The 25,537-nt window shown below is 43.5% G+C and overlaps 1 protein-coding gene across 4 annotated transcripts in view; it reads left to right on the top strand.

Moving 5' to 3' along the window:
• SEMA6A (semaphorin 6A) overlaps positions 1–23,320 on the top strand; it is a 125,322-nt gene extending 102,002 nt beyond the window's left edge. For 3 of the 4 annotated variants that reach the window (XM_037032391.1, XM_037032389.1, XM_037032390.1), the window contains 2 exons: positions 383–547; positions 19,196–23,320. In XM_037032391.1, coding sequence (XP_036888286.1) covers positions 383–547; positions 19,196–20,391 — 1,361 coding nt within the window. In that variant the 3' untranslated portion in view covers positions 20,392–23,320. The remainder of the gene's footprint in view (positions 1–382; positions 548–19,195) is intronic. The other variant, XM_037032392.1, reaches the window with a different exon arrangement.
• The last annotated feature ends 2,217 nt before the right edge of the window (positions 23,321–25,537 follow it).

The following is a 25,537-nucleotide window of genomic DNA, read 5'->3' as shown; positions in this document are numbered from 1 at the left end:
TCACAGAGGGTGTCCCCATGGTGGACACATGCTGCCTCCAGTGCTGCTATGGGAATACCAAAGAAGGATAATAGTATTTCTTGAGCATCTACTATGTGTCAGACACTGCTAGGTCTTTTCACCATTGTGTCGCTTCATCCCACTCAATCTCCATTTGGTGCACAAGGAAAATCAAGACCCAGAGGGGTTAAATGATCCCCAGAGGCTCACCCATCAAGCAGCAGAAATGGGATCTGACCGTTTATTCTCTGAGTTCAAGGGGTCTGACACTGAACCCCACTGACAACCTGCTAGGCTGTCCCACCTCCTGGCCTCCTCTGAGCAAAGGGACTGTGGGCATCTCCAGTGATGTTTTCCCTAACCGTATTTGTGATGAAAACAGGGCACTCCAGTTCCCTCTTGCCCAGCACCACCACGTCAGATTCGGCGGCTCAAGAGGGGTATGAGTCTAGGGGAGGAATGCTGGACTGGAAGAATCTGCTCCATTCACCTGACAGCACAGACTCTTTGGGGGCAGTGTCTTCCCATAATCACCAAGACAAGAAGGGTAAGGCCTTGGAATTGCCTCTTCCTCTGGGGGGAGAGGGAGGGAAAAGTAGGGAGGACTGTGTAACTGCTTCCAGCTGAATCATAGCAAAGTTTAGGAACCTCCAACACACTATGATTGAAAGCATCTCAAAAAAGACTGCAACCCAATCCTCTGTGCTAGGCTTGATCCTGAATTATTGCCCAAGCAAGGAGAGACCGCACAAAACAAATAACACAGTCGCTAAACTTTCTCCACCCAAAAGCAGTGTGGCCTGGCCCAAAGCAGATGCGGGTTTCTGAGATCCCTTTCCCCTCCTCTTCCCTGGTTCCGTAATTTTTGGGTCTTTGGTTTTGCACCATAAGGGAATGAGGTGCAGTGAGGGCTTTGGCAAGTGCACGTAATCAAAGTAAAGGCCCATTTAATCAGTGAATAGAGAAATGGCAGGACAAAGCCTTTCCTGGCTGGTAGCACCTCACTCTCCCATGGCACTGAATTTCAACAGAGCCATGGTCCCGAGACATACTGTAATTGCCTTTACAGAACAGCAGCTAAATGTTGTTCTGTAAAAATATGTTATTTAATCAAGCAGAATTGCTATGTATCTAAAACGGAAAGGAAGCTGCAGTAAATCAAAGTGCTCAACTGTGAACTGTCCTAAATTCTCCTTTGCTTTCTTTGTCCAGTTAGAGACAGGAAATGTCATCTTCTTTCTTGCCATTTGCTGCTTCTGGTAACACATCCTACTTGCATTGCAGCTGCAACCAAAGAGGCCTTTACTTGTCAAAAAAAAAAAAACAGTCTTGTAAATCAGAGCCTGAAAAGCCCAGTTTTGTTTTGACCTGTTTCCCCCTATTCAGAATTGTTTACTCCTATATGTTGTCAAGACTTTCATCCCAGCAGGAATCTGAGTCCAGCCACAGTGACCCTTGGAGGACAGTCTTGACCACGTCCCCCCTCGGGGTTTTCTGTGTACCCATCTCCATCTTTACTCTGAGAGCATGTGTTCTGGGCAGCCTTGCACGCCCGACTCCCATCCTCTCTTCTGCATCTCACCTCCTGAGAATGCTGTACACTCGCCTCCTCTGTGTGCCAAGCCAGAACGAGAAGACGTGGCCCTTTTAACTTGTTCTTCAGCATGTCCCCTTAATTGATTTTATTATTATTCTGTAACTTCTTATTAATGTGCCCTGCCCCAAATCTCTTTTTAAAAGTGTGTTTTGTCTCAGCAGCCTCTGTAAGTTGGAGGGATCCTGCACTTACCACACTGAGAAGGCACCAGGCCGGTTTGTGGTGGGTGGGACAAAACTGTCACAACAGGCCACAAGCCCCCTATCGTGTGTCATTATTTGTTATGTGTGGCACAAGACCACAGAGGTATTAGTCTTGGCTGGGTTCTCAAGAAGAGACAGCTCAGTAAAAACACTCTGTGTTTGCCCACTGTGACTTTCTAAAAAACCAAACAGCCTTTCCAGTAAAGCATTAAATATGTCAACCAAATATCTAGCTGTGGGTTACAATTATGTTTTTCTTCACTTCACTGAGACCAGTGGCTCGAATTTTCTCCAATTGTTAAGTCCCCCAAGGGATGGAGGTTATCAGAGAGTCCAATTAACACTTTGACATCATTTTAAAATTCGGCATTGTTCATTCTCTTGGGTCTTATTATGAATATTGACAAAGCTGGAAGCAGTGTACAAATTGTCAAACAATGGTGGCAGAGGGGACTGCATGGGTGTTTAACATGATCACTGTTCTTGTGCTATGAGCTCCTTGCCTTGCCCTGTCAAATTTGAGTTGGATTTTTGACAATTAGGTATTTGATGGGGCAAAGACAATGAGATGCTGTGCAGAAATTTTTGAAAGATGGAGCTTTAATGTTCTTTTACCATGATTTTTATGATTTTGATTTTCATTTTGCTCTGAATTGTTTTGAAGAATCATGATTTCTTTTGATCTTTTCTTTTCTTTTGCCAAGCACTGTGTGTTACGACTTTGGTGGTGGCGTTATTCTGTGGGAAAGTCGTTTCTTCTCTGACTCATTATGCCCTTCCTTAATGTGACCCAGTCTGTAATCCTCTCGCTGCTTTTCTTTCCATCCCCTGACGCGGACGCCTTAATGATGTCACATCCGTGTGTGCAGCATCTCCTGGGATGCGAGGGTTTCCTGGGTTTTCTGAGGGCCTCTGGCAGGTGCTCTTTTCACTGGGTCGATTGTCTCATAGGAATGTGACATTTGTATGCGCCAGCTTTAGGAGCTAAATATACTCTGGAATTGTTTCTAAGATACTGCACATTTCCCCCCACTAAGCAGAAAATGTGTCCACTGACCAGCTAGCTGAGGAGGAATCGGGTGTCCGATGCCCCTTTATTTTGGCCACTGGAAAAAAAAAAAACAGTGAGCAGAAAAGCCCACAGCTCTGCTCTGCAGATATACTGAACCACTCGGGGCTAGTCTCATCCTCGGTCCCACCTCCTCCTCCAAACAGTTCTGCATTTCCAGAGTATGTTAGCTCGGCTGTCCTTTCTTTTCCTGGCTGTGTCTTTCGTGTTGATTTAACCCTGTGCGTCCTTCACATTCTGTTGAAGCACCGTTCCCAACCTTGCAATCTAACCCCCTTCTGCTACCATTGTTCTTAGCCTCCTCCTTTCAAAATAATAGACCCCAGCCCTCTGCCCCTGTGTGGAATGTTCCAAGGCTCTTTCCTTCTCTACTCTGAGTAGCAGCCTGATGTGGTATGTAGATATAGTCATATTAACAAAGTGTGAGAAGAGACCTGCAAAGCACACCAGAAGCATTATCACAGAAAATGAAGTCATTTTCTCCCTCAGTAACTGGCCTTGCCCTTCATTACCCTATTGGCCTTGTCTAATGTCTCTCGTCCTTGCTGCTTTTCTTTAAAATTGCCTGATATCTGTCAAGGCCTAGATTCATTAGTAAAAACACAGCCAACTGCTCTGTTTTATCTCTGGGTCCCCAGATGTCTGGAGCCTCTAGAGCCAGCCCTTTAATCACCAAGTGGATAAATTAGATGCGGCCCTGGCTACTGCTTTCTTAGTTTTGCCACATTTAAAAATACATATTATTTATTCTTCCTATAACTATTGAGGTAGTAAGCAGTAGTTACAAAGGGACTCTAATTACATATGAATAAGGGAGAGAATCCAGTTTATTTTTAGATCTGGCTGGTCTCCCCTCACCACCACTCCTTCCCACAGCAAAAGAAATAAGAGCTTTCTTTTTTAGGTTAAGCAATACTGAGAATTAATAGCCACTCTTGTGCTTCTTGTTTCTGACCAAAAGTAACAATACCATAAAACCTGATTTCCAAGAAGACTGCGAGATGTGTGAGGAAATTAGCCATGTACAGATCTGCCAAGAGAGCTGGTAGCATAAATATAAAATGTAAATGCTGACCTCTGGGATGCAAGAATAAATTGGGAACAGGAGAAAACCCCCTACTTCTGACTTCATTTTATGGAGTCTTAGTGAGCTCTCAGAAAATGGATGAAATAGCCAATATATACAAAATGTTACCATTTGAGTGGAAATGCCAGAATTGCGGTATGTTTATATATTTGGGGAAATCTTTCAAGTGAGATATTACCACTATATTACATTTAATCAAGATATACTTATTATAGATAAGGAAAAGATGTAGAAACAGAATTTAAATAAGAGAGCAAATGAATAATTTAAAATGTTGACTGTATTTCAATCAATGCACAAGCTATTTGTATCAGCAATTTTTAGTCTGGGAAACAATAGTCCAGTAAGAATCACAAGGCCTATAAAGGGTAATGAGTGTACTGTCCACACTTCGTAACGATCCTGAATGGAATTTTATAAATTACAGGGTTTACCAACAATCCTCTTTATAGTCCGTTGTTTATTCCTCAAATGCACTGCAGCCTACAGCAGTAATGCCTCCGCCCTGGACACACCGCACCTTATGTGAGATGATTTAGGTGTCTCCAGGGCCTCGTGGATTTCAAGAATCAGGTGGTGGAAAGTTACACCATTTTCACTTCTCTTGTGGTCTTCTTGGTTCTGTCAAGGAAAATGTCTCAATTCGGTGCTTTATCACTGACAATTCCCTAAACTTGCTACTATCTCTTTTTGGCAAGGAGGAACGGGGCCTTAGATTGTGGGCTTTCGCTGGCTGCTGAAGCCAGCTAGAATTAACATTGTTTTGCTTTAACTGAATTTTATTTTTACAGTTACCTTTTAGCTATGACAAGTGACACTTTTTTCCATTTATGATAATGATATAACTTCCATCTGAAATACATTCTAAAGGTAATTTAAAGGAAATATTAAGCACATAATATGGTTGATAAGGCTCATTGGTATCACAAAATTGTAGTATTGATAGTTGAATGACACGAATTTGGGCAACTCTGGCCTAGAGTAATTCAAAGAGTCCAATGAGGATTAGATTACTACCAAAACTTTGCTTCTGGCATTTGGAAGCATTTGGAAGAATAAGATTTAATAACCTCTATACCTTCTGTTGGCGGGGCTATAAATGTTGCAATTATATTATCTAGTGCTTTTTGATTTCTCCTCCAACTATTGAGTGTTTGTGACTGGGAATGAGAAGTTTAGTGAAGGAAGAATTTAGAGTAAAATAAATTTAACTAAAAAAATTAGTCATTCCAGGCTTGTTAAACATCTGGTGAGATTTTCTCCAGACGAGCAGTGAGCAGCCAGGTGTACACTACAGCTAGTTAATACCCAACTGTGGCCTAAGGTAAAGTCTCCCTTTAGTACTTCAGCTACCTTTCCCGTATCTGTAAGGATGCTTGGGTTACAGTACATTCCCCTGGCCTGGCAGTGACCTACACTTGACCCTTCTTTCCCTTTTCTCTCATTCAAATTTTACCTATTCTGAGTCCCAGACCATTACAGTCCAGCTTTCTTCATTAACAAGCTTAGCAATCTGACGTTAAGTGAGTTCATTTGATAATAGAACCTAGCCTGATCACTCTTCCATTTTAACAATCTCCAATCCTTAAAACCTGATGGATTGGGGATTTTTAAAGCATCCCAGTTCTCCTGATGGGGAAAGTAGTTTTTAGGTCCTATCAAAGTCATGTGTACCTAATTTTATGTACTGAGAAAATTATTGCTGATGACAGTAATAAAGGGAGAGGAATAAGCTTCCCCTCTTTCCCTGACTCCTTAACTTGGATGGAATTTTCTCTGCCATTTCTTCAGTACCATTACCATAACAAAAATGTTTTCTGCAGCTTCTCAAACAAAATTTATTACTGGCTCCATAGCACAGTATTGGATGCCAATAAGGAGTTACAGGCTATTCTGGAGATAGACATAGTTCCTGTCCAAGAACTCTCAAATGGCCAGACAGATGAAGCGCACGCAGACTAGGAAATGTATCAAAAAGCTTTTACGACCACCATTGTCTTTGTGAACAAGGCAAAACTGTGCACAGCAGATTTTAGGAAAAGATATTAGGCAACCGAAGACAACTTGGCTGAACACATCAAGGACGCAGCACTTGGAAATAGTTTTTCAGTCCCTTTTCTTCAGTCCTTCCCTTCAGGACCAATATTATAGCAGTCATATATCACTTGACAGGGAGGAAGGAGAGAGTGAGGGATGTTTGGCACAGGGCTCATATTTAACATTTTTGTGGAAATGCTGGCAAATTCAGGCCTTCTTATTTTTTTAACAGCCTGAGCTTTATTTTTTTTTAAACTAAGCTAGTGATAATTTGCATAGCTTTTAAAGTAAAACCTATAGTATATCACGGTTATTTCTAAATGTGAGGGTTGAACAGGACAGTTTTAAGAGAATGCAGAAAAAGGACTTCTGTCTGATGAGGAGGCCTATTAATGGGAGGAGCAAGGAGCGCTCTGCCTTCAACCCCACGATCTGAGCATTAACTGACCCGGTTGGGAACACGTGTGGTCAAGGCCAAGGACACTAAGAGATGGGAAATTGATTGCTATTGTTCCAAAAACCCTTTTGAATTGGAGTTCACTTATTTCTGTTTCTGAGGGTTGGAGGAAAAGTATCCTGCAAAGCTCACAAGAAATTTGGTATCAAGTTGCTGCTATTGCTGATAAAATGAAAAATAAAATACAGTTCTTAAAATTCAGTCCACTAATATTTTTTCAGTTGTAAGTTATGCTAACTAAGCCATAATGATTCAGTATCATTTTTATTACTATCTGTTAAACTATTTTAATCTCCAAAAGTTTAGGGTGGGTCTAACAGTCTAAAGAATATTTGTAGGAATAATCAGCACCATGTTATTTAGGGGTAGAAGAGGATTGCTAGAAAAAATACAGACTGCCCAGTTATATTGGAATTTCAAATAAACCATGTAATTTTTTAGTGTGACTATGTCCCACATAGTACACAGGGCATACTTACACTAAAATGTTGTCTGAAGTTTAAATTGAACTACGTGTTCTACATATCGCCCATTGCTGCCTGGCCATCCTGTGGAAGAGATTCCCGATAACTTATTCATTCAGTGAGAACATAAGATCTAATCTCCAGATTCCATTTGCCCTTTAACTCGTAGAATAAACCATGTAACAGGAATTAAAGTAAAAATTTCATTCTGTGAAAAATATTTAATTTCAGAGAGTTACCACTACGAGTTATATGTGTTTGAAACACAATCTAAATGATTGTCACTAAAAGGAGGCTGTCACACGCCACTTCTAAGTACGGAGGGCTCAGAATCCATTGTTCCTAAACATAGGCGTGGTTGCAACTTAATCCTTCCTAATTTTATTTAACCTCGGGTTTTAACCAACTATATGTTAACCATATTAGTCTTCCTTCTTTGTGTGGTTCTTTTATTTCTTTTTTTCCATTTCCATGGCTCTGAGGGGGATAAACTGGAATCCAAAAAGCACTACAAAATAACACTTAAATATCAGCGACAATAACCTTAGTCTCAAAGAAAGGCAAAACAGCAACCCTGCTTCATTGCTCTCCATGCATTCAACATTCAGCAAACCCGTGTTGCATACAAGCCTATGCTGACTGTTACAGCATAAGCCTTGCCCTCGAGATGCTTCAGTTTGGCAGGGGCCACGCACGGGTGACCTCCTGGCGAGCTGATGGGGCAGAGTGAAGTCTGAGAGTAAAAGAAGTGAAGTGAAAGAGAGTGGGCCAAGTGCTGAGAGAGGATAAAGGGAGACACAACGCATTCTAAGCTGGGAGCTTGGGGAAAGCCTTGCAAGTCTTGAAGGAAAAGGGGGAACGATATTCCAAGTTAAATAAGTGACATGACCAAGACACAAAGCTATTGAAAGAGAGTGTCATGATAAAGAGGCAAGTAGTGAGCTGGGCTGAAAGTGATGAAGTAGAGAGGGCCGGGATGGGAATGAGACTGAAATGTGGAGCCTTGAAGGTCAGACTAAGGGGCAGTGGGGGATAGGAGAGCAGATGAATGGAAAGGGACGAAATGAGATAGGAGAGAGGGAAAGATGGAGGTCGGGAGACTGATAAATGACAGGAATATAATAAACTGATTAGTCAATCCCATCAGGCTATTAGTTACATACACAGTAAATTTGGGACATAAAATTTGGTATCACTTTTGGGATCGGAAGTGTCTGCACCTCACTGGCATTTCCCTGACAGATGCTCCATGCCGAGCTAAAAGCTCTATTTAGGGAAAGCCCGAAGCAAGCTGAACGCCAGCCATGGGCTTCTCTGTCACTTTAGTTAAGTACTGGGGTGCATGGCACATGGCAGAGTTTCCATCCAGAACAGAGATTTTCATAACCAGGGAGACTGAGAAATGAGAGTATAATCCAGGGAGCTACCATTTATTTTTGCTATATTGTTTTTTTGTCAGTTACCAAAAAAGGAATTTATTTGTAGTCTGGCTTTTCTTTGAAAAATTGAGAAAAGTGATTTTGCCAGGTTAGGTGCTGGGCTCTTTAACAGATGACGTGGGAGTTTCCCTGGGCCTGTGTGCCGGGAGGGAGGGCCAAGGACTGAGGAGCCCAGGTAGAAGGCTGTGAGTGTTCTCCCGGCAGCACCGCCAGAGATACAGATCTGATCTGATTAATTGGGTATCCTCTGCGGGGCTTGCTGAGTTTATCTAAGGTCTGGATGAGATTATTGTGGGAAGGTAGAAGGGGAAATAAGTTAAATGCCAGCCATGTAGAAAGCTGTTTCATCTCCCAGCCTCTCTGAAAGTGCACACCAATATTTTAATTTCCTCTTTAGAGATACTAAACCTTTTTTTTACCTAGCATCCATTTTTCTTTTCTTTTTTTTTTTAAAGCGAAAGACTTAAATTGTAATTATGGGGACTTGAATTTTTCTTTTAAAATCAACAACTTAAACTCTAGGGTGTTTAAAAACTCAACTCACCTACTAGAGGGGCTTCTTACCTTTAATGTATAGCCTCTTTTTCAAGGCACTCCACCACAAACATGAGTCCACTTTGCCCCAACCCTGTTCCTGGAACTCCATCTCCACTCTCCCATCTTATGCACAAACACACACACAGTGACAAAGCTTTCTGACGGCTTCATGGAACTTCCAAGGATTGCAGGGCCTGGGTTAGGCATGATCTTATTCACTGAACATCTGGAGTAGTTACCAATTTGCCCTTTATTGGTTCAACTGCACTGCGCTCATCTAAAATTTTTTGACCTAATGGTAAAACTGTGAAGTGTCCTTTGTATTTAGAATCATGTGTAATAATGGAAAAATAACAGCTTTGTAATAAAACTTTCTGATAGCCTCATTTCTTGGAATTGAAAAAAACGATTGTCGCAAGTTTTATTTTGCATTACCTTACTGCTCCATAGACAAAGTCGTCTAGCAAGGGCAAAAAGTGGACACGGGGAAATTTCCTGAGGACATTTCTCTTTTCTTGACATATGACAATGGCCTCAAGCTGCAAGAGTTGCTCACAATACATAACTCACACCACCGTCACAGAGAGAAAGAATAGAAAAGCTGTGTTCTTGGGCGGGTCCCAGGGAAGTACAGGCTGTGCAAGTATTAGGGGAAGTCCCGGGAAGCGAAAAGGCTGCCCTGCAGGCCCGAAAGGGTCCGAAGGCACAGTGTCACAGGCCAATTTCCCAGCATCCCCCGTCCTTGTAGGGGGGTGAACTAGTGAAATGTAGTTGGGTATATTCAAGTACACTGGATACAGTAGACAGGATCATCACCGGTGTCAGAAAGCTCATTACCAGCAGTGTGGCAGTTTGCCGTCCCTAATTAGTTATTTCTTAAGCTCTCGGAAGTCTACAGTCTGAAACTGTCTTTGTGGAAAGATTCATTTTTAATGGGATAACAGGAATTTCCCAATTATTTTAAAGTTTTACATTTCTTTCAAGAATGCATTCTTTTTCAAAAACGTATCTGCAATTATACTTCTTCGCAGAAGGCGGGGGCAGTCATTAGGAACCGTACGGTAATAATGGAAGTTCAGCAGTCACCACTGGCAGGGCTTTATGAGGAGGGAAGATGATGTGGAGAAATTTATAGGGCAGCAAACTGCATTATGCCTAACCTTTTGGACATATTAAAGCTTGTCATTTCCAGTCTTACAGCTTCTTGTTATTCATAAATAATAGATAACACTGGACACAATCATCTCACATTTGTTAAGGTAATAAATATACTCTGAGTGCCTATGGGTCTTGCACTCCATGATTTAAAAGCACACAGCAGAAATTTAATGTAATTTAAAGTATCTTATATAATTCTATAGATTTGCAGATTCAGTTCAGCTCAGCAGTTCTGTAAGCACCGTGCTCCAATGAGTGCACTGGGCATTATCATCATTATTGTGCTGGGCATTTGTATTATTCTAACGCAGGAATGAAACATGAACTCAGACCCTTCCTTCAATCTGGAAATAAAAAGGAAAATAATCTTCTTGAGTTTCTTATTCTCTTGCCCGATCATACAAAGATGGAGGGGAAATGCTGCTGGATGCTGTGTGCGATTTTGAGTGGAGCTGATTTTGAGGTGACATGAGGTGCAGGCCTTTAAAAGAAGGTTGTGCTGGTCAATAGTGAGCTCCCACTGAGATTCTGCTGCTTCTCTCCCTGGGACCTGGTCCTGACTGGGCTGGTCCAATCTAGGATATATCTGATGGCCCCTGGGACACAGATGGGGAGCACCTGAAACTTCCCTCCACGTCTTCATGCTGGGGCAAAGAAAGAGACCACCAGCATTTTTCCAATGGCTCCTGGCTCGAGCAAACTGGGCTGATTCTGTCACAGGAGTGACAGCACAGTACTTTAGGCCATGTCAAGCTTTTGTCAGGTACCAGGGGAAAGTGTTAGGGATTAGTCTTTCCAGTAAAATCACATCAATTCTGTATTCTTTGTCAGAATAAGGTAACCGCAGTAAAGCAATTGTCATACATGAGGCCTGCTAAAGACTCAGACTTTGAACAACAAGGAAGACTGCACTTACTCATTTAAAATCTGGTTATACGCCACCTCGATGGGGTCTGAGGTTGGACTTTAAAGGTAAACACATAGATGCTTTTTCCGGAATACTATTCATGTCCTTTAGGGCAGTGCTTCTGAACCTTTTGTGAACATAAGAATCATCTGGAGGCCTGTTAACATGCAAATTTCTGAATTCCAGCTCCAGAGATTCTGATTCAGAAGGTCTGGGCAGGACCCAGGTATTTCTATTTCTAGCAAGTTACAAGTGATGCTGATGCCAAGTAGCACTGATTTAGGAGAATTTTCCCATTGAGATGGACCAACTTATTTAAAGTCACTCTCCAGGATTTTGTTATATTTTTAAGTCCTACTTTCCACTCTTGGCTAACATAATTGAACCCCACCAAAGGGTTGCATTAAAATTGTCTATCTTGGACCCTGTCAAAGGCAGGTTAACTTGTCACAAATTGTAGAAACACTTCCCTTACATTATTAGTTCAGCCTTAACACATTTCTGCAATGCCAAGTGCTTCAAATGCATTCATTTACTTAATCTATTTAACTGTTCCGACTTACAGCCAACACTACTGGGGCTTAGACTGAGTGACCTGCCCGACAGCATACAGCTAGTGAGTTACAAAGCCAATACTTAAACCCAGGTCTTTATGACCTGAAAGTCTGTTCTTAACTACTAACATTCAGCCTCATCTATAACCTAGGTCCTAAGAACTGTATTTCTAGTAAGTTTAATTTGTTGGTTTTAGGAGTATTCCAACAGACCTATTGCCTCATATTTGTTTTATCTTTGCTTTGTAAAGAAAAAGAAAAGCCTGCAAATAATACAAAGAATCACCTGAATGTCACAATTTTACAAGAAAATCCTGTTATCCATTTTGTAGCTTTGTGCTTTGTGGGAGAGCAAAGGAACAAGATGCAACCAGAAAGCTGGATAATAGAAATGCTTTGTCTGGTTTCAGAAATTACTTAGATGTTAGGTTTCTAGCTTTATTAGAAAGAAAATCTCAAAAAGGAGGAAAATAAACCATGCAAATACTGCTAAAACCTTGTGCACCTGAAAAGAATCATTACCTTTGCAAAGACAGTGAGAGTTCTAACACATGGAACCGCAGACCACCATCCCAGGGCATGGTTTTTAAAAGGCAGCTTATCATGACTCCCAATCCAGACCTCAACCCCTGCCCTGGGTTGAATGCTCCCATCGCAGAGCCCAATCTAAAACAGTGGAGCAGAGGGGGACAGTGAACTGAGCACTCCTGTTGGCACAGAGGGGGAAATGCAGCTATTTCTCCTTGCAAAATATGAAATCAAATGAGTTTCATGTTCATTCTCCCTTTTCTTCCTGGGATGGTCCCCCACCCTCAACAATATGCATCCATTTTAAAGGTGATAGAACTGGAAGTGGGGTCATCCACAGTCAGTCACAGTCAGCACTATTTCAATATGTAAGTTTTTAAAAAAACAGCTTCTGAACTGAGGATATTACACAGCCAGCAAGCTGCCTCTACTCTGGTGTGGCCATTCAACTTGACCACCTTGACCATGGCCCTTCCAGCACCGAATCTTCAGTCTTCTATTGGCACAGACCCGGGGGCGGGGGATAAAATAAAAGGAAAAGGAAAGTTTGAGTTATAAATTCTGAGCCCATTTCTATGGCTCCTGAAGTTTTAGTTTATTACTAAGCCATCTGGTTCACATTACGCCCGCCGTAAGACAAGAAGAAGGCTGCTTCCTGCCGAGATAACCGCAGAGAGCTCCCACTGCACTTTCAGCGTGGTCATCACCATTGGCGGGGGCGTGGCTTTGAGGCCAGATTGTCTCCAGTTAAGGTTTCCCTCCCATTTATTTTCTTCTCTCCTTAGGAGGGATTATAGCAGGCCCTCTGTGGTTCGCGGCCATGATGCTTCTTGGCCCATGATTACTTCATTCATACTGCCTTGCAGGATTGTAAGCCTGGCATTTTGTTGCAATAAGATGTTCAAACAAGAAAAACTGGGTTGTTAGATTCCATTCACCCAAGTTGTTATGAGGATTTCAAGGAAATTGTAGGCTTGTCTTACTATAAAGCAGAATCAAGAGTCTATTTTTAGGGGATCCTACTCTAGGGCTTTTCCTGGTATTTTGCCATCTTTCTTAGCTCTCAGACCCAACACCAACCCTGCTCTGGCTCAGCAGTGGAGGAAATGTCCATCCTCCTTTTTGCCCTTGCAGATTTCTCTACAGGACACAGAGAGGCTTTGTTGTCTTTGTGGTTATGGGTCTGATTTACACAGATGCCTATTAATCACTTCACTATGGAGACAGACACATCCATCATATCACAGCAGCTCTGAAACGGGCAGTCCAGTGAACAGGGGTGAGGCGAAAGTATGCACTTAACCATTTCGAGGTACTGGCTGCCTGGGTTTCACGTACTTAGCAAGATAATTGGCAACAGATGGGTAGGGCTCTTCCTTGTTATTTAGCTTAGAAATCAGAGCAATTGATTTTAAGTAGGGTTTTTTGTTTGTTTTGATTTTTTAAAAAGGATAACATCTATTTCTGTACAATGCAGGGGATAAATATAGTTGAAGACTATTTTAATTTAAAAAATAGCAATTATAGATTCATGGAGACTAGCTGTGCTTTTATTATGATGGTATTGACTCTCTGAAGCCAGTTTTTCAATAATGGACTCAACGTGGAGCAAGTAAGCTGAAAGTCAGCATTATTGGGAAAGAAACCCTTGGAATTGCAGGCAAACTAACCAAGAGCTTTCCTTTCAAAATGGGCATGTCTTCTAAATATCTTTTTCAGTCATTCAAGGCTATCACAACCTGCTTCCAAATGCTGTTTAGAGCTAACTCTTATTTCCCTTCTACAAATACTCATTTGTGACTTATTTAACATGTGTTTAATGAGCACTCTTTATGTCTGGGGATTCAGTGGTAAATCTCTCCCTCCAAGAGCAGCCTAGGTGGGTAAGAAAAACATAAAGCAAGTATAAGAGCCATGATTTTAGGGTAGAGTTCAGGACACTTGTAGGAGGAAGAGCTGACCTACACTGGGGGAGCTGGACAGGGCTTCTCCACTTAAGCTGAGACCTAAAGGAGAGAGAGTCAGAGGAATAGAAAGTGAGCGAGGATATTTCGGACAGACCACAGTATGTGTGTAAGCCCAGAGGCAAGTTAAGAGTGCAGCACAGTGCCAGGTATGCAGGACGCAGGAGACTATCAGGGAATTGGACCATTCACTGTTAACGAGCACAGCCTTCATTTCCTTCCCTCCATGCCTTGCCTGTGGCTGCTCTCTCCACTTCAGCTGACACCATGTGTACCTTTAAAAGGCTTGTCTCAAATGCCACCTCCTCCCTAAAGTCTCTGCCCATATTGAAGTGGAAGCCATGCATCTCGTGGTGCGTCTGCACTTTGAATATAGTTCATGTGTGAGCATCATTCCCCTCCTGTATCACACAGGGTGAGGCCACCTTCACCTTGGTCTCCCCAGCACCAAGCACAGTGCTTTAGTTCGTGTTCAGTAAATGTTTGCTGAAGACAGCCACAAAGGTGCTTGGAGCTGAAACCTTGTTATACTAGGAGAGTGACAGAAAAGGCACCAAGAACACCACAGACCCTGGTGTTGGGCTCCCCATGCTCACTGGGCAATTGCAGAGAACCTGTAAGCAGGGCTACTACTGGATACCAATTTTTAAAGAATTCGATGTTTGAATACCAAAATGCACTGACATGGTCATCGTAGGTAAAATCGGAACTCTGTTGGACCTCCTCTTTCACAGCTTATAATTGTTCTTATTTGAATAACGTATAGGGGCCGGAGGGTGGGGTCATTCATAATCTTTTCCTTGCTTCAATCTCTAAAACCCTTCAAACTGCCCCTCTGAGACCTCCCTCCAGCATCTGAAAACTCTCACCTCAGGGGGGAAAAAAACAATGGAGAATCTATTCTTTCTCAGTTCTGCCCATTTAGTCATGATCTCAGAGAAATCGCTAAGCCATTGTGTGCCTTGCTTCCTGCAATAGGAAGGTGGAAAGAATAAACCATTTAGCACCTCATGACTGGTGAGAAATAGCTCGCGGTTAATGAATCAATGCAAAGGATCTTTTGGAAACTGTTTTCATTACTAATGTCCCATTTTCAGCTGGTGAGGGCAAAAAACCCAGGGATTGGAAGAGAAAGGCATTTGCACACCCTAGAGTAGAGAAACCAACTCTAACTGGTCATGCCACAGTGTCGGGAAACCTGGGCTGGTGCACTCACCACCGAACAAAGGCCCGTCCACTTCCGCAGGGTTGCCCAGTGCCCTTTGCACAGAGGCATTTGTTTCGAATTATTCCAGTCTACCTGAACACTCAGTTGTTAGAAATAACCCATTCACCCTCACTGTCTCTTCTGGAATTATCCCAGAATGAGTTTCTTTTCATTTTTTAAAATAGTTTCTTTCATTATTTTGAATAAATTATGAGCATCTTTACAGATTTCTTTTGTCTAATGGATGTTGGTATAATTATATTCTGTTCTATGATTGGAGATAAGTTTCAGTGACTTCAGAAACAAGGTTACAGTCACTCCAAAGATGACCCACCAAGTTTAGAAGTTCATTAAAAACTTGTCTCTAGCTGGCACTACAAACCCATTTGCTTAATAATCATTTACTTAGTGCTCTGGGGGTGAGATTGATACATGCATATAATATTTGGTGCCTTTCCTCAATGTGCTGATTACAGGATCACTGCCCCACTAGTAAGAAGACTATAATCACTGTTTTTTGAACATTTCCCACTTTTGTTGTTTAGTTATTTCAAAATTCAGGACCAATAGGGAGTGTCTTATGTTGCTTCTCCATATCACCCTTTGGGGAAGCATTTGGACAGCACAGGGTTTGGGTCTGGGAAAAAATGGCCTGTCCCCTCTCCCCCAGGAGGTCCATAGCCAAGGGAACCAATTGGAGCAGCCCTGACTGTTGGTTTTAAGCCCTTGGTGAGGTACTAATCCACCACTTCTTTCCTGTGGCTGTTTTTTGACCTTTAGATTTGTCCTGCAAACTACAACATCTAAGCTCTTTCTTATTCATTACTTCATTTGACGGAGTAACAACCCAATAAGGACGGGTTAACCCCACGTAACATGAAAAAACTGAGGCCAAGAGTCATTACGTCACTTGCCAAAAGGTCACCCAGCAAGCAGTAGGCCTGAGACTCCAGGCCTTCAGAGACCTGATCTGGTACAGCCTGTACCACCCCCAGCCTCTCTGACAGTCTGTTGTGTTCGGTCCTTCGCTGTGACCAATGTGTTACAGAGATGGTTTCATCATTTCCATGAATGCCCCTCTGCCCTTTTTCATGATATAAGCAAAAAGCTTTAAGTTCAGAAGGGATTTTTCTGAAAATAATTGTTAACTTCTTCTTGATGGCACTTTCAACTTAATCTCTGAGCTGTTTCTAATTCTGGATTGGAGTTTCTGAATTTCCAAAAGCAGATGAGGGAAGCCACGTGCTTCAAGGTAGTTATCGCAAAGTTGAAGAGATACGGAAAGGTTTTTAAGGGCATTATTTACGAAACATGAGACAGGGGAACTATCTGAGACACCATTTTTCTCAAAAGTCAGACCTTGCTTGATTCATTAACAACTAAGAACCTGAACCCAAAGTACCCACTAAAAAGGAGATTTTCCCAGTGAAAGAACAAGTGGTTTCCATGAGTCAAAGATAGTCGAGAACTTTCAGACATGAAAGATAAATGGAAATTAAAAGTAAAGTTAGGAAGCAGTGGACAAACTTGAAAATTTTGCAGTCTTCTCAATTAAACAATGAATTAAAAAAAAAACAGACTGTTCTAGCCTTCTTCTTTTCATGTTTCTCCTAAATGGAGAGGGCAATTTAAATTACAAAATTCCAGAGCCAGCTGTGGACAGGTACTTATGAGCATGCATTTATTGGGAAGGCACAGCTCCTAATATTTATGAAAAACCCTTTGCTATGAAAAAAATTTACCCAGCCCTGGCTGGTGTGACTCAGTGGATTGAGCACTGGCCTTCGAACTGAAAGGTTGCCAGTTCAATTTCCAGTTGGAGTACATGCCAGGGTTGCAGGCTGTGTCCCCAGTCGGGGGGAGGGTGGCGCACATGAGGGACAACCACACATTCATGTCTCTATATCCCTCCTTTCTCCTCTGTCTAAAAGTAAAATGAATAATGTCGCCCCACTGAGATAACCAAATCAATGAGGGAAATTAAAACCATTTTATTCAGTTTACATTTTTTTACCATTATACCTAAGTGGTTTGAACTGATGATATTCAACAGAACACCATGCACCACCAAAACTGAAAGAAAAGCAGTGCTGTTTTAGCATTACAACAAGGAAATGCAGGTTTAAGGAAGCAATTTTCACTAGCACAGTTCCTTGGTAACTAGGCATTAAAACATACTTGGACACCAAGACATTCCACGGCTCAGGGAGCTCCACAGCATAAGAGGTGTGACTTATACCTGAAGGTCCTGCTGGCTTTGCTCAGTTTCTACCCCTTAAAAGTTCATGAAGATAAATGTAGAAATATTTGAAAAGTGTCACATTTGGAAGTTATTCAGTGTCCTACCTTCTTACACACCCTCTCCCGGGGATGAATGGCCTCCTCTACTTTACATTATCAAGGGTATTTATTTCATCACAGAATCTTTCTTTCTCAAGAGATCTTGGCTGCTTCTATTTATTCCTCACCTGGAGTCACAATCCTTTGTTCCTGGACATTATTTCCACAGCAACCAACTGTGATGTCACCATTGAGCGGGGAGGGCTATTTACAAAGAAAAGAGGATGTATCTTCTGAGTTTTAAAGCCATCACTAATCAAAATATTCTAGCAGAAAAACCCCAAGACAAAGCTGCATTTCTTCGAGGTCTCAGCTGAGACATAGACAAAGCATTTCAGCAGAAGTTTAAGGGTTGCATCGTGGGTTTGGGAAGGGGTAGAGATTTTTATTTCATTTCATTCTAATTCTGTGCCACTGATATCTGCCAGGAAGATACATTAAACATGGTCCAGAAAGAGTTGATTTAGTAGATGAGAAATGGGTCTCCTGGGCCCAGAGAAGGGACATTTTCTGTCTTACTATCAGTTTCCATCATTGGAACAATGTTTACATTTGCTCAGCCCATGCAGCGCCTGTAATGTATTCCTGTTCTTTCACTCTCCAGAGGCAGGAATTGAAATATTTGAGATTTTATTTTTTAGCTACCACATCAAGCACTTAAGAGCCGACATTTGTGATGCATATTCCCACTTGGTATTAAAAATAAAAGCTTCAGTGTTTGCGTTTGATCAGTCTTTCAGCAAGGTGGCTGATGAAGCAGGAACTTTCTTCAGAAGCAGCATCCTGGGTGACGTAGTGTGCGATTATTGGTGGGCGTAGCCATGTAATCTTTATTAAATTGAAGAGATTAGCTCTAATGAAAAATCTCAATGTGACAGCAAAATCCAGCTGCAATAATGAGACCTGACCCTTCTCAAGCCCACCCAGGGCCCCTTTTCTAAATATCCTTTCAGTTCAAGTACGGGAAGAGCTTAATTCAAATATTCAGCATATTTACCTGAAATTGTGTGTGTGTGCGTCTGCATGCGTTTTTTCTTTCGAGGGGTGATGCAAAAACAGCATACGTTTGTAATCTGTGGGCTTTAGCTATTTTCCTTCACTGTAAATGACACATACTGTCCTTTCTCCAGTTGCTTAAAAAGCAAACTTAGCTTTTCTCCAAATAAAGGCCATTGTGCTCACAAGGAAGTCATCAGAAAAGATCCTGGAAGCCCGAAGCATTGTGCGGGTTTGTTCATTTAACGTGGGTGAAATTGTCGCCTCTTCTCCCTGACTCAAAGTATCTGTTATCCAAGTTTTACGAGGGGCAGATTGAAAAACGATGAAGAGGGAAAAGGGTTAAAATTTTGGAAACGCCTAACTCCCATATTCCACAGAGTAATGCAAAGTAGAAAGAGCAAGCACTTCAAAGAAGCACTTTTTCAGAACAGAAAGAAGGCAACAAAGTCTATTTACTTACTTCACAGGGTGGGGGGAGCTTGGGGAAGATTAATTAGTTAATGTTTGGCAAGCTGCACCTTGGTGACAACTTATGCTGAGGTGCTGTTGTCACTATTACTGTTATTAATTAACAGGGTGAGTGCCAAACAAATATATGCCTCTCGGTATCCTTTCATTTCTTAACACCACATGCCATGTCTATTGCAGGAGTGATACGTGAAAGTTACCTCAAAGGCCATGACCAGCTCGTTCCTGTCACTCTCTTGGCCATTGCGGTGATTCTGGCTTTTGTCATGGGGGCCGTTTTCTCAGGCATCATTGTGTACTGTGTCTGCGACCACCGGCGCAAAGAGGTGTCCACGGTGCAACGCAAGGAGGAGCTCACCCACTCTCGCCGGGGCTCCATGAGCAGCGTCACCAAGCTCAGTGGCCTCTTTGGTGACACCCAGTCCAAAGACCCAAAGCCAGAGGCCATCCTCACACCACTCATGCACAACGGCAAGCTCACCACGCCCAGCAACACGGCCAAGATGCTCATTAAGGCTGACCAGCACCACCTGGATCTGGCAGCCTTGCCCACCCCAGAGTCCACGCCAACACTGCAGCAGAAGCGGAAACCCAGCCGCGGCAGCCGGGAGTGGGAAAGGAACCAGAACCTCATCAATGCCTGCACAAAGGACATGCCCCCCATGGGATCCCCTGTGATTCCCACGGACCTGCCCCTCCGGGCCTCGCCCAGCCACATCCCCAGCGTGGTGGTCCTGCCCATCACGCAGCAGGGCTACCAGCATGAGTATGTGGACCAGCCTAAAATAAGCGAGGTGGCCCAGATGGCCCTGGAGGACCAGGCGGCCACCCTGGAGTATAAAACCATCAAGGAGCATCTCAACAGCAAGAGTCCCAACCATGGGGTGAACCTAGTGGAGAACCTGGACAGCCTGCCCCCCAAAGTACCCCAGCGGGAGGCCTCCCTAGGCCCCCCGGGAGCCTCCCTGTCTCAGAGCGGCCTAAGCAAGCGGCTGGAGATGCACCCCTCCTCCTCCTACGGGCTTGACTATAAGAGGAGCTACCCCACGAACTCGCTCACGAGAAGCCACCAGGCTGCCACTCTCAAAAGAAACAATACCAATTCCTCCAATTCCTCCCACCTCTCCAGAAACCAGAGCTTTGGCCGGGGAGATAACCCGCCTCCCGCCCCACAGCGAGTGGACTCCATCCAGGTGCACAGCTCGCAGGCGTCTGGCCAGGCCGTGACTGTTTCCAGGCAGCCCAGCCTCAACGCCTACAACTCATTGACCAGGTCGGGGCTGAAGCGCACACCCTCGCTAAAGCCGGACGTACCCCCCAAACCTACCTTTGCCCCCCTTTCCACATCCATGAAGCCCAATGATGCGTGTACATAATCCCAGGGGTGGGGTCAGGTGTTGAGCCAACAGGAAAGGCGAGGCACTCGCTCGCTCAGCTCGGGTCTCAGCCCCCGAGTGCGCACCAGACCAAGACGGCTGCAGCAGAGCCTGGGACGCTGCGTCCTCGGGGATTTGGGGGGATTCTCCAAGTGGCCCACATGGTTTGGTGAAGCTTTGCGACGCGGGACTCACCTCCATTCTCTTCCTTCACTCCCCCCTCCCCCCCCACTCCCTGCAACAGGTTGTACTCACAAAAGACTTAAAATATCATCACAAACATGAGCCAAAAGCACATACCCACCCACACGTGTGCGCATGTGCGCGCGGACACACACACACTCACACATTCACATTCACACAGGTGAACAACTACAACACTCTCCGTGACTGCACAGGGCGCTGCCAAGCTAGGCTAGCGTTCCAACTTGCAAAACAAATACATTTTTTAAAATCATGCAAGTTAAAAAGACAAAAAAAAGAATTCATTGATAATTCTAACTCAGACTTTTAACAATGGCAGAAGTTTACTATGCGCAGATACTGTGAAGTGCCCACCAGTGTTAACAGCTTTCTGTTGTAGCAGATTAATGCCATGCTGGGCAACTATGTCATAGGTTTCTGCTCCTCTCTTTTAATGAAGTAACGTGACGGTTAACGCAAGTAACTTTATTTATTGTTCCCCCCTTTTTTTTCCTTAAGGAAAGGACTCTTCCACATACCACCCTGTGAACAGCTCTTCCGAAAAGCCCCTGGAAGTCACACTATTTAACGTGAAATCCATTAACTGGAATAATTGAGTTTCTTTATTTTTACAATAAATTCACTGAGTAAATAAGTTGGAGCTGGAATTCTGAGCGTTGTGTTTGGACTATCTGGTATCTAGCTAAAGGAAAAAGTTAAGAGGGGAATATTTATTTGAATCTACCAGTCACTTTGCTGGTCAGGTCTCTGTGCTCTATAACATGCAAAAAAAAAATGAATTAGTTCAAAAGTCCTTCCAGATCCTAACTTCTAAAGCAACCAGGACAGGAAGGTTTAGAATGGCACATCCATGCCCCATTGCTGCCGACATGGCTTTGTCAGCGGCTCCTCCTTTCTGTGAAGGCACCAGCTTGTGATACGCCATCTAATCTCATCTTGCATGTGAGACAGCAAACAGAATCCACAAACAGTGTGAACTAATTAATACGCTGGCTGCTACCTTGCATAAACTAATGGTTTGATCACACGGGTTTTTCGTGGGGTTACATCTGTGAATAGCCTGTTTTCCACATGTAAATTTGTGCCTTACACCCTGAGTTGTGTACACTTGTAAAATGTCATGATAAACTTTTTCCTCCTTTCGAAATACAGATATTTATTTAACCCTCCCCCCTACCCCACTCCAGGCCTCTGGAAGATTAGCTGTCCGGCAGATGGAAGAAGAACGCAGTTGTGATGTTTGTAATCTCGCAGCCTGGGAAAGCTGGGCGCACAACACCCTCCAGTTCACCCTTCTAGTCGTGCCAATTGCAACCACCCTTGGGCCATGTTGCCAAGCATGGACCCCAGTGTTGTGGGTGGCAAATCCCCTCTCCCTCCAGGGCTCCCTGCTTCCTTTAAATTCTCAGATCATTTCAGCACGGTGATATCCTCATTTACCAGCAGGAAAAGGACTGAAGTCCCAGTCCTTATTTCTGCCAGGTCCACTGGCTGGAAAACACGCTGTGTGTGGTTGGGCAAGCAGCTGGGAGGAGTCTCCAAGCTCAGTGCTCTGTGCACTCGAGCAATGCACACAAAGAAATGACATGGAAATAGATGCAGGCAGGCTGGACCCTGCTGTGATTAATGAGTAACTCCAAGTACAAGGCCAACCACAATGGATGCTGCAAAAACCTTGACTGGGGCAAAAGATTTTTAATTTCTAAAAAAATTTCTTTATCCTTTTGTTATGGTTTGTGGGGGTGCGTAGGTGTGTGTTTTTCCCCTGGGTTTTTATTAGTGCAAGCACACGGAAGGGACTTTTGTTTACGCTATCATGAACAAAGGAACTCTCAGCCTACGTAAACTGTGAGCATTATTGGTTATGGTTTTTTTTTTTTAAACAGTTAAACATATTTGATGGTCTCTTTGTCTTTTTATTTCTAGTTTGATCTGCATTTAGTTTTGTCTTTAAAAAAACCTGCAAAAAAGATGATTTGGGGCAATGTTGAGTTGGCTGGTGCAAAGGGGATACCTCGGTAGTCCGAGAGACCTGGGCGTGGAGTGAGAAGGCACGCACGGCCTTTCGTCCCACCACCTCTTGCCATCTTGCTGTTCAGGGTAGATTTCTGTTGTTTTTGTGTCCTTACATTTTTGTTTTGTTACTGGAATTAAAGTTCACATTCTGTGAACTCTGTGCCCTGAAACCATGAAGTCTTTTCTAGATAGAAACAGATCGTTGTATTTTTTCCTTGGATTTTTGTTTGTTTTAGAAATGCAGAACTTAGGAAAGTGATGGGTGTGTGCTACTCTGCTACCTTCTTCCCCAAGCGTAACTCCCCAGAGTATTGACAGTGGGGTGCTCACTGTCTCGTCCTGTGTGTGGGCATCACTGCCTCCGCTGTGTTGTGAAGGCCTGTGTCAAAATTACATCCCGCCACCCATCACTTAAGGTGTTGACCCTAGAGTGCCCACATGTGTTGAGTTGGTCTTCTGCATTTAAGTATTTTTCCCTTTTTCTTTTATTTCCCCACTGCATGTGGGGGGAGGGTCCATAAACCCGAGTGTGCCTTTGCTTTCCCCCCTTGCTAGACACTGGTAGATACAACAAACTCAGATTTATATTTGTTGTAAAGTTGTAAAAATATTGTGATGTCACCAATTTTCCTTCCATCTCCACATCTCCTAACATCTGATTCACGACTTAATGTATGTTGTAAAAAAAAAAAAAGAAAAGAAAAAAGGGAAAAAAGACAAAAAAAAAGGCAAGGAAAAGGCTCTTTATTACTTAAAAGTAATAAAACAAGACTGTTCATTATCTTTCGTGTCTTGGATGCTTTTATTTCTCTCTTAACTTTTCCCTTCTTAAATCTCACACTTTGGGGGTAGAATTCTACTCCTTCCATCTTTATCTGGCTTGCGAAGAATAAATACAATGTAGTCAGATCCATTTGTTTGCAGTACCCACACCCTGCCCCCCACCCCCCCAAAAATTATTGATGTGTTTCTCTGCCTGCACCCAGCCTGGAGCAGGATTGTGCGGAAGCCACCGGTAATTAAAAGGCAGGGCACGCACTGACTCTCTCTATTCATTTTCTGCATTTTCTTTTTATGGGCTTGTTCATCATCAAACATTTATGGTAGGCTTGATAGTTTAAGAGAGCAAGACTAGGATTTTAGTATGTAGGGTCCACTAAAAATAGATCCTTGCACAGATGTGACTTCAGCTTTATACATATTAATAAGGTGGAGGGCACTGGATTTCATTCCTTGTTAGCATTTATCTCTTGTAACCCAGAAGACACTGTTGGAGGTAAATTGGGACGCGGCACTTGGTTTTTACTTGGCAGAATAGCATTATGAAATGCCTGGGTCGGGTTTTCCCCTCTGGGATATTTTTTTAAGTACTTAAATAAGTCCTCTGGGACAGTAGTTTACCTTTGTCCTTCTGAAATATTTTTTAATGCTTTAGGTCAGTTTGAGTGTGGAAAGCTTAGGTTGGTTTTCAGTGCACAGCTCTAGCGATCCAGTCTCCTCTGATAAGTCACTTCCAATTGAATTTCTTAAATCCCACCTATAGGACCAGGCATTGCCAGGCACAAAATTGACTAGAATACATTTCCTTCCTCCTCTCCTGAAAGGAGAGACTGACAGGCATCTGTAATTGCCATTGGGTGGGTGTAACAAAGTGCTGAGGAAGTGGCCCAAAAGTTTGGGGTAGGGGTCTACATTGGAGCTGTGTCTTGCAGAATGAGTTCTCTGGACATCCAGCCCCGGCAGAAGGGATAACTCGGGCACAAGCACCAAGTGTGCTATGTTTGGGAAACGAGGGTCTGGCAGGCGTTGAGCAGGGTCTGTGAGAAAGCTGGGTCTTCTTGTACACAGGACCTGACAGTAATGTGGAAAATGGGTTGGTCCGTGGAGAAGCTGTGGGCTGCTGGGCAGTGCGCCAATAGCACACCAAATTATTAGGAGCAACACAAGTGAAAACTCCACATCCATCTTAGGATTCTTTAGGAAACAGCTCTGTGATCATCCCCTTCTGCCTGAAAGAAAATCTCATCTAATGACTGACAGGTCTGCCCCGCCCACTTACACCCAAATGTAAAACGGAGAGAATGACCCACAGCTACCCTGACCCTTTCCTTTTAAAAAATAAGGAAGCTGAGCTCCACTGGGTGAACGGATATGCCTGCAATCCTAAAGCTGGTGGTAGAGCAGCTTCGGAAGACAAATCCATCTGTCTTTTGCCTCTCACCCCACACCCACCTCATTCATTCATATCATTAGAGCAATACTAGCTAGGAAGACCAGAGATACCCCTCAGCCCAGAAAGCATCTCCACCTTACTCAGCCCTCCTTCCTCCCAGAAAGCCCTTCATACCCACCTCACCCCACCCCCACACATCTGGGCATCCCCAGATCCTCCATCTGGGCCAAGGGAAGGGGTGGGCTAGAGGCAGACAGTGCCTGCAGTGCAACCTGATACTTGGTATGGTGGCTTCTGCTGCAGTCAGCTTTGTTCTGGTCTGGGGAAGAGGCTGAACAGGTGCAGCCTGTATGTTGGCTGGGGCCCCAGGGATGTCCCTGCTCAGGCTGGAGAAGGGCCTCTGACAACCCAGCTGTTTCACTGCATTTGCTTGCTTGTTACAGGGTTGGAGGTTTCTGCAGGGTGTTTTTAAACTGTTGGTCTTCGGCAGTGAGTGGCTGTCCCAATACAACCAAGGGGCTAGGTGTTTCATGGGGCCAGAGTTGGCATCTTGGACCTACCTACTTTCCTTAAGTGCTTTGTTCATAAATGCAGACTGGTCTCGTTGAGCCTTGCAAGTTGGCAGAAGCCATCGAGATGCCCCAGAAACCACGGTGCCTGGGTTTGACTGCCTGAACAAAAGCTCTTTCCAAAAAAGTGATTCGGCAAGTGAAATAAAAGTGTTGGAAAGGCACCTACAATTTCAGACACTGG

This window comes from Sturnira hondurensis, unplaced genomic scaffold (genome assembly GCF_014824575.4).
Source record: "Sturnira hondurensis isolate 20B ecotype Veracruz unplaced genomic scaffold, ASM1482457v3 Scaffold0021354, whole genome shotgun sequence".
NCBI classification, from domain to species: domain Eukaryota; kingdom Metazoa; phylum Chordata; class Mammalia; order Chiroptera; family Phyllostomidae; genus Sturnira; species Sturnira hondurensis.
Note: the sequence above shows the minus strand (reverse complement) of the source record. Positions and strands in the feature narration are given on the sequence as shown.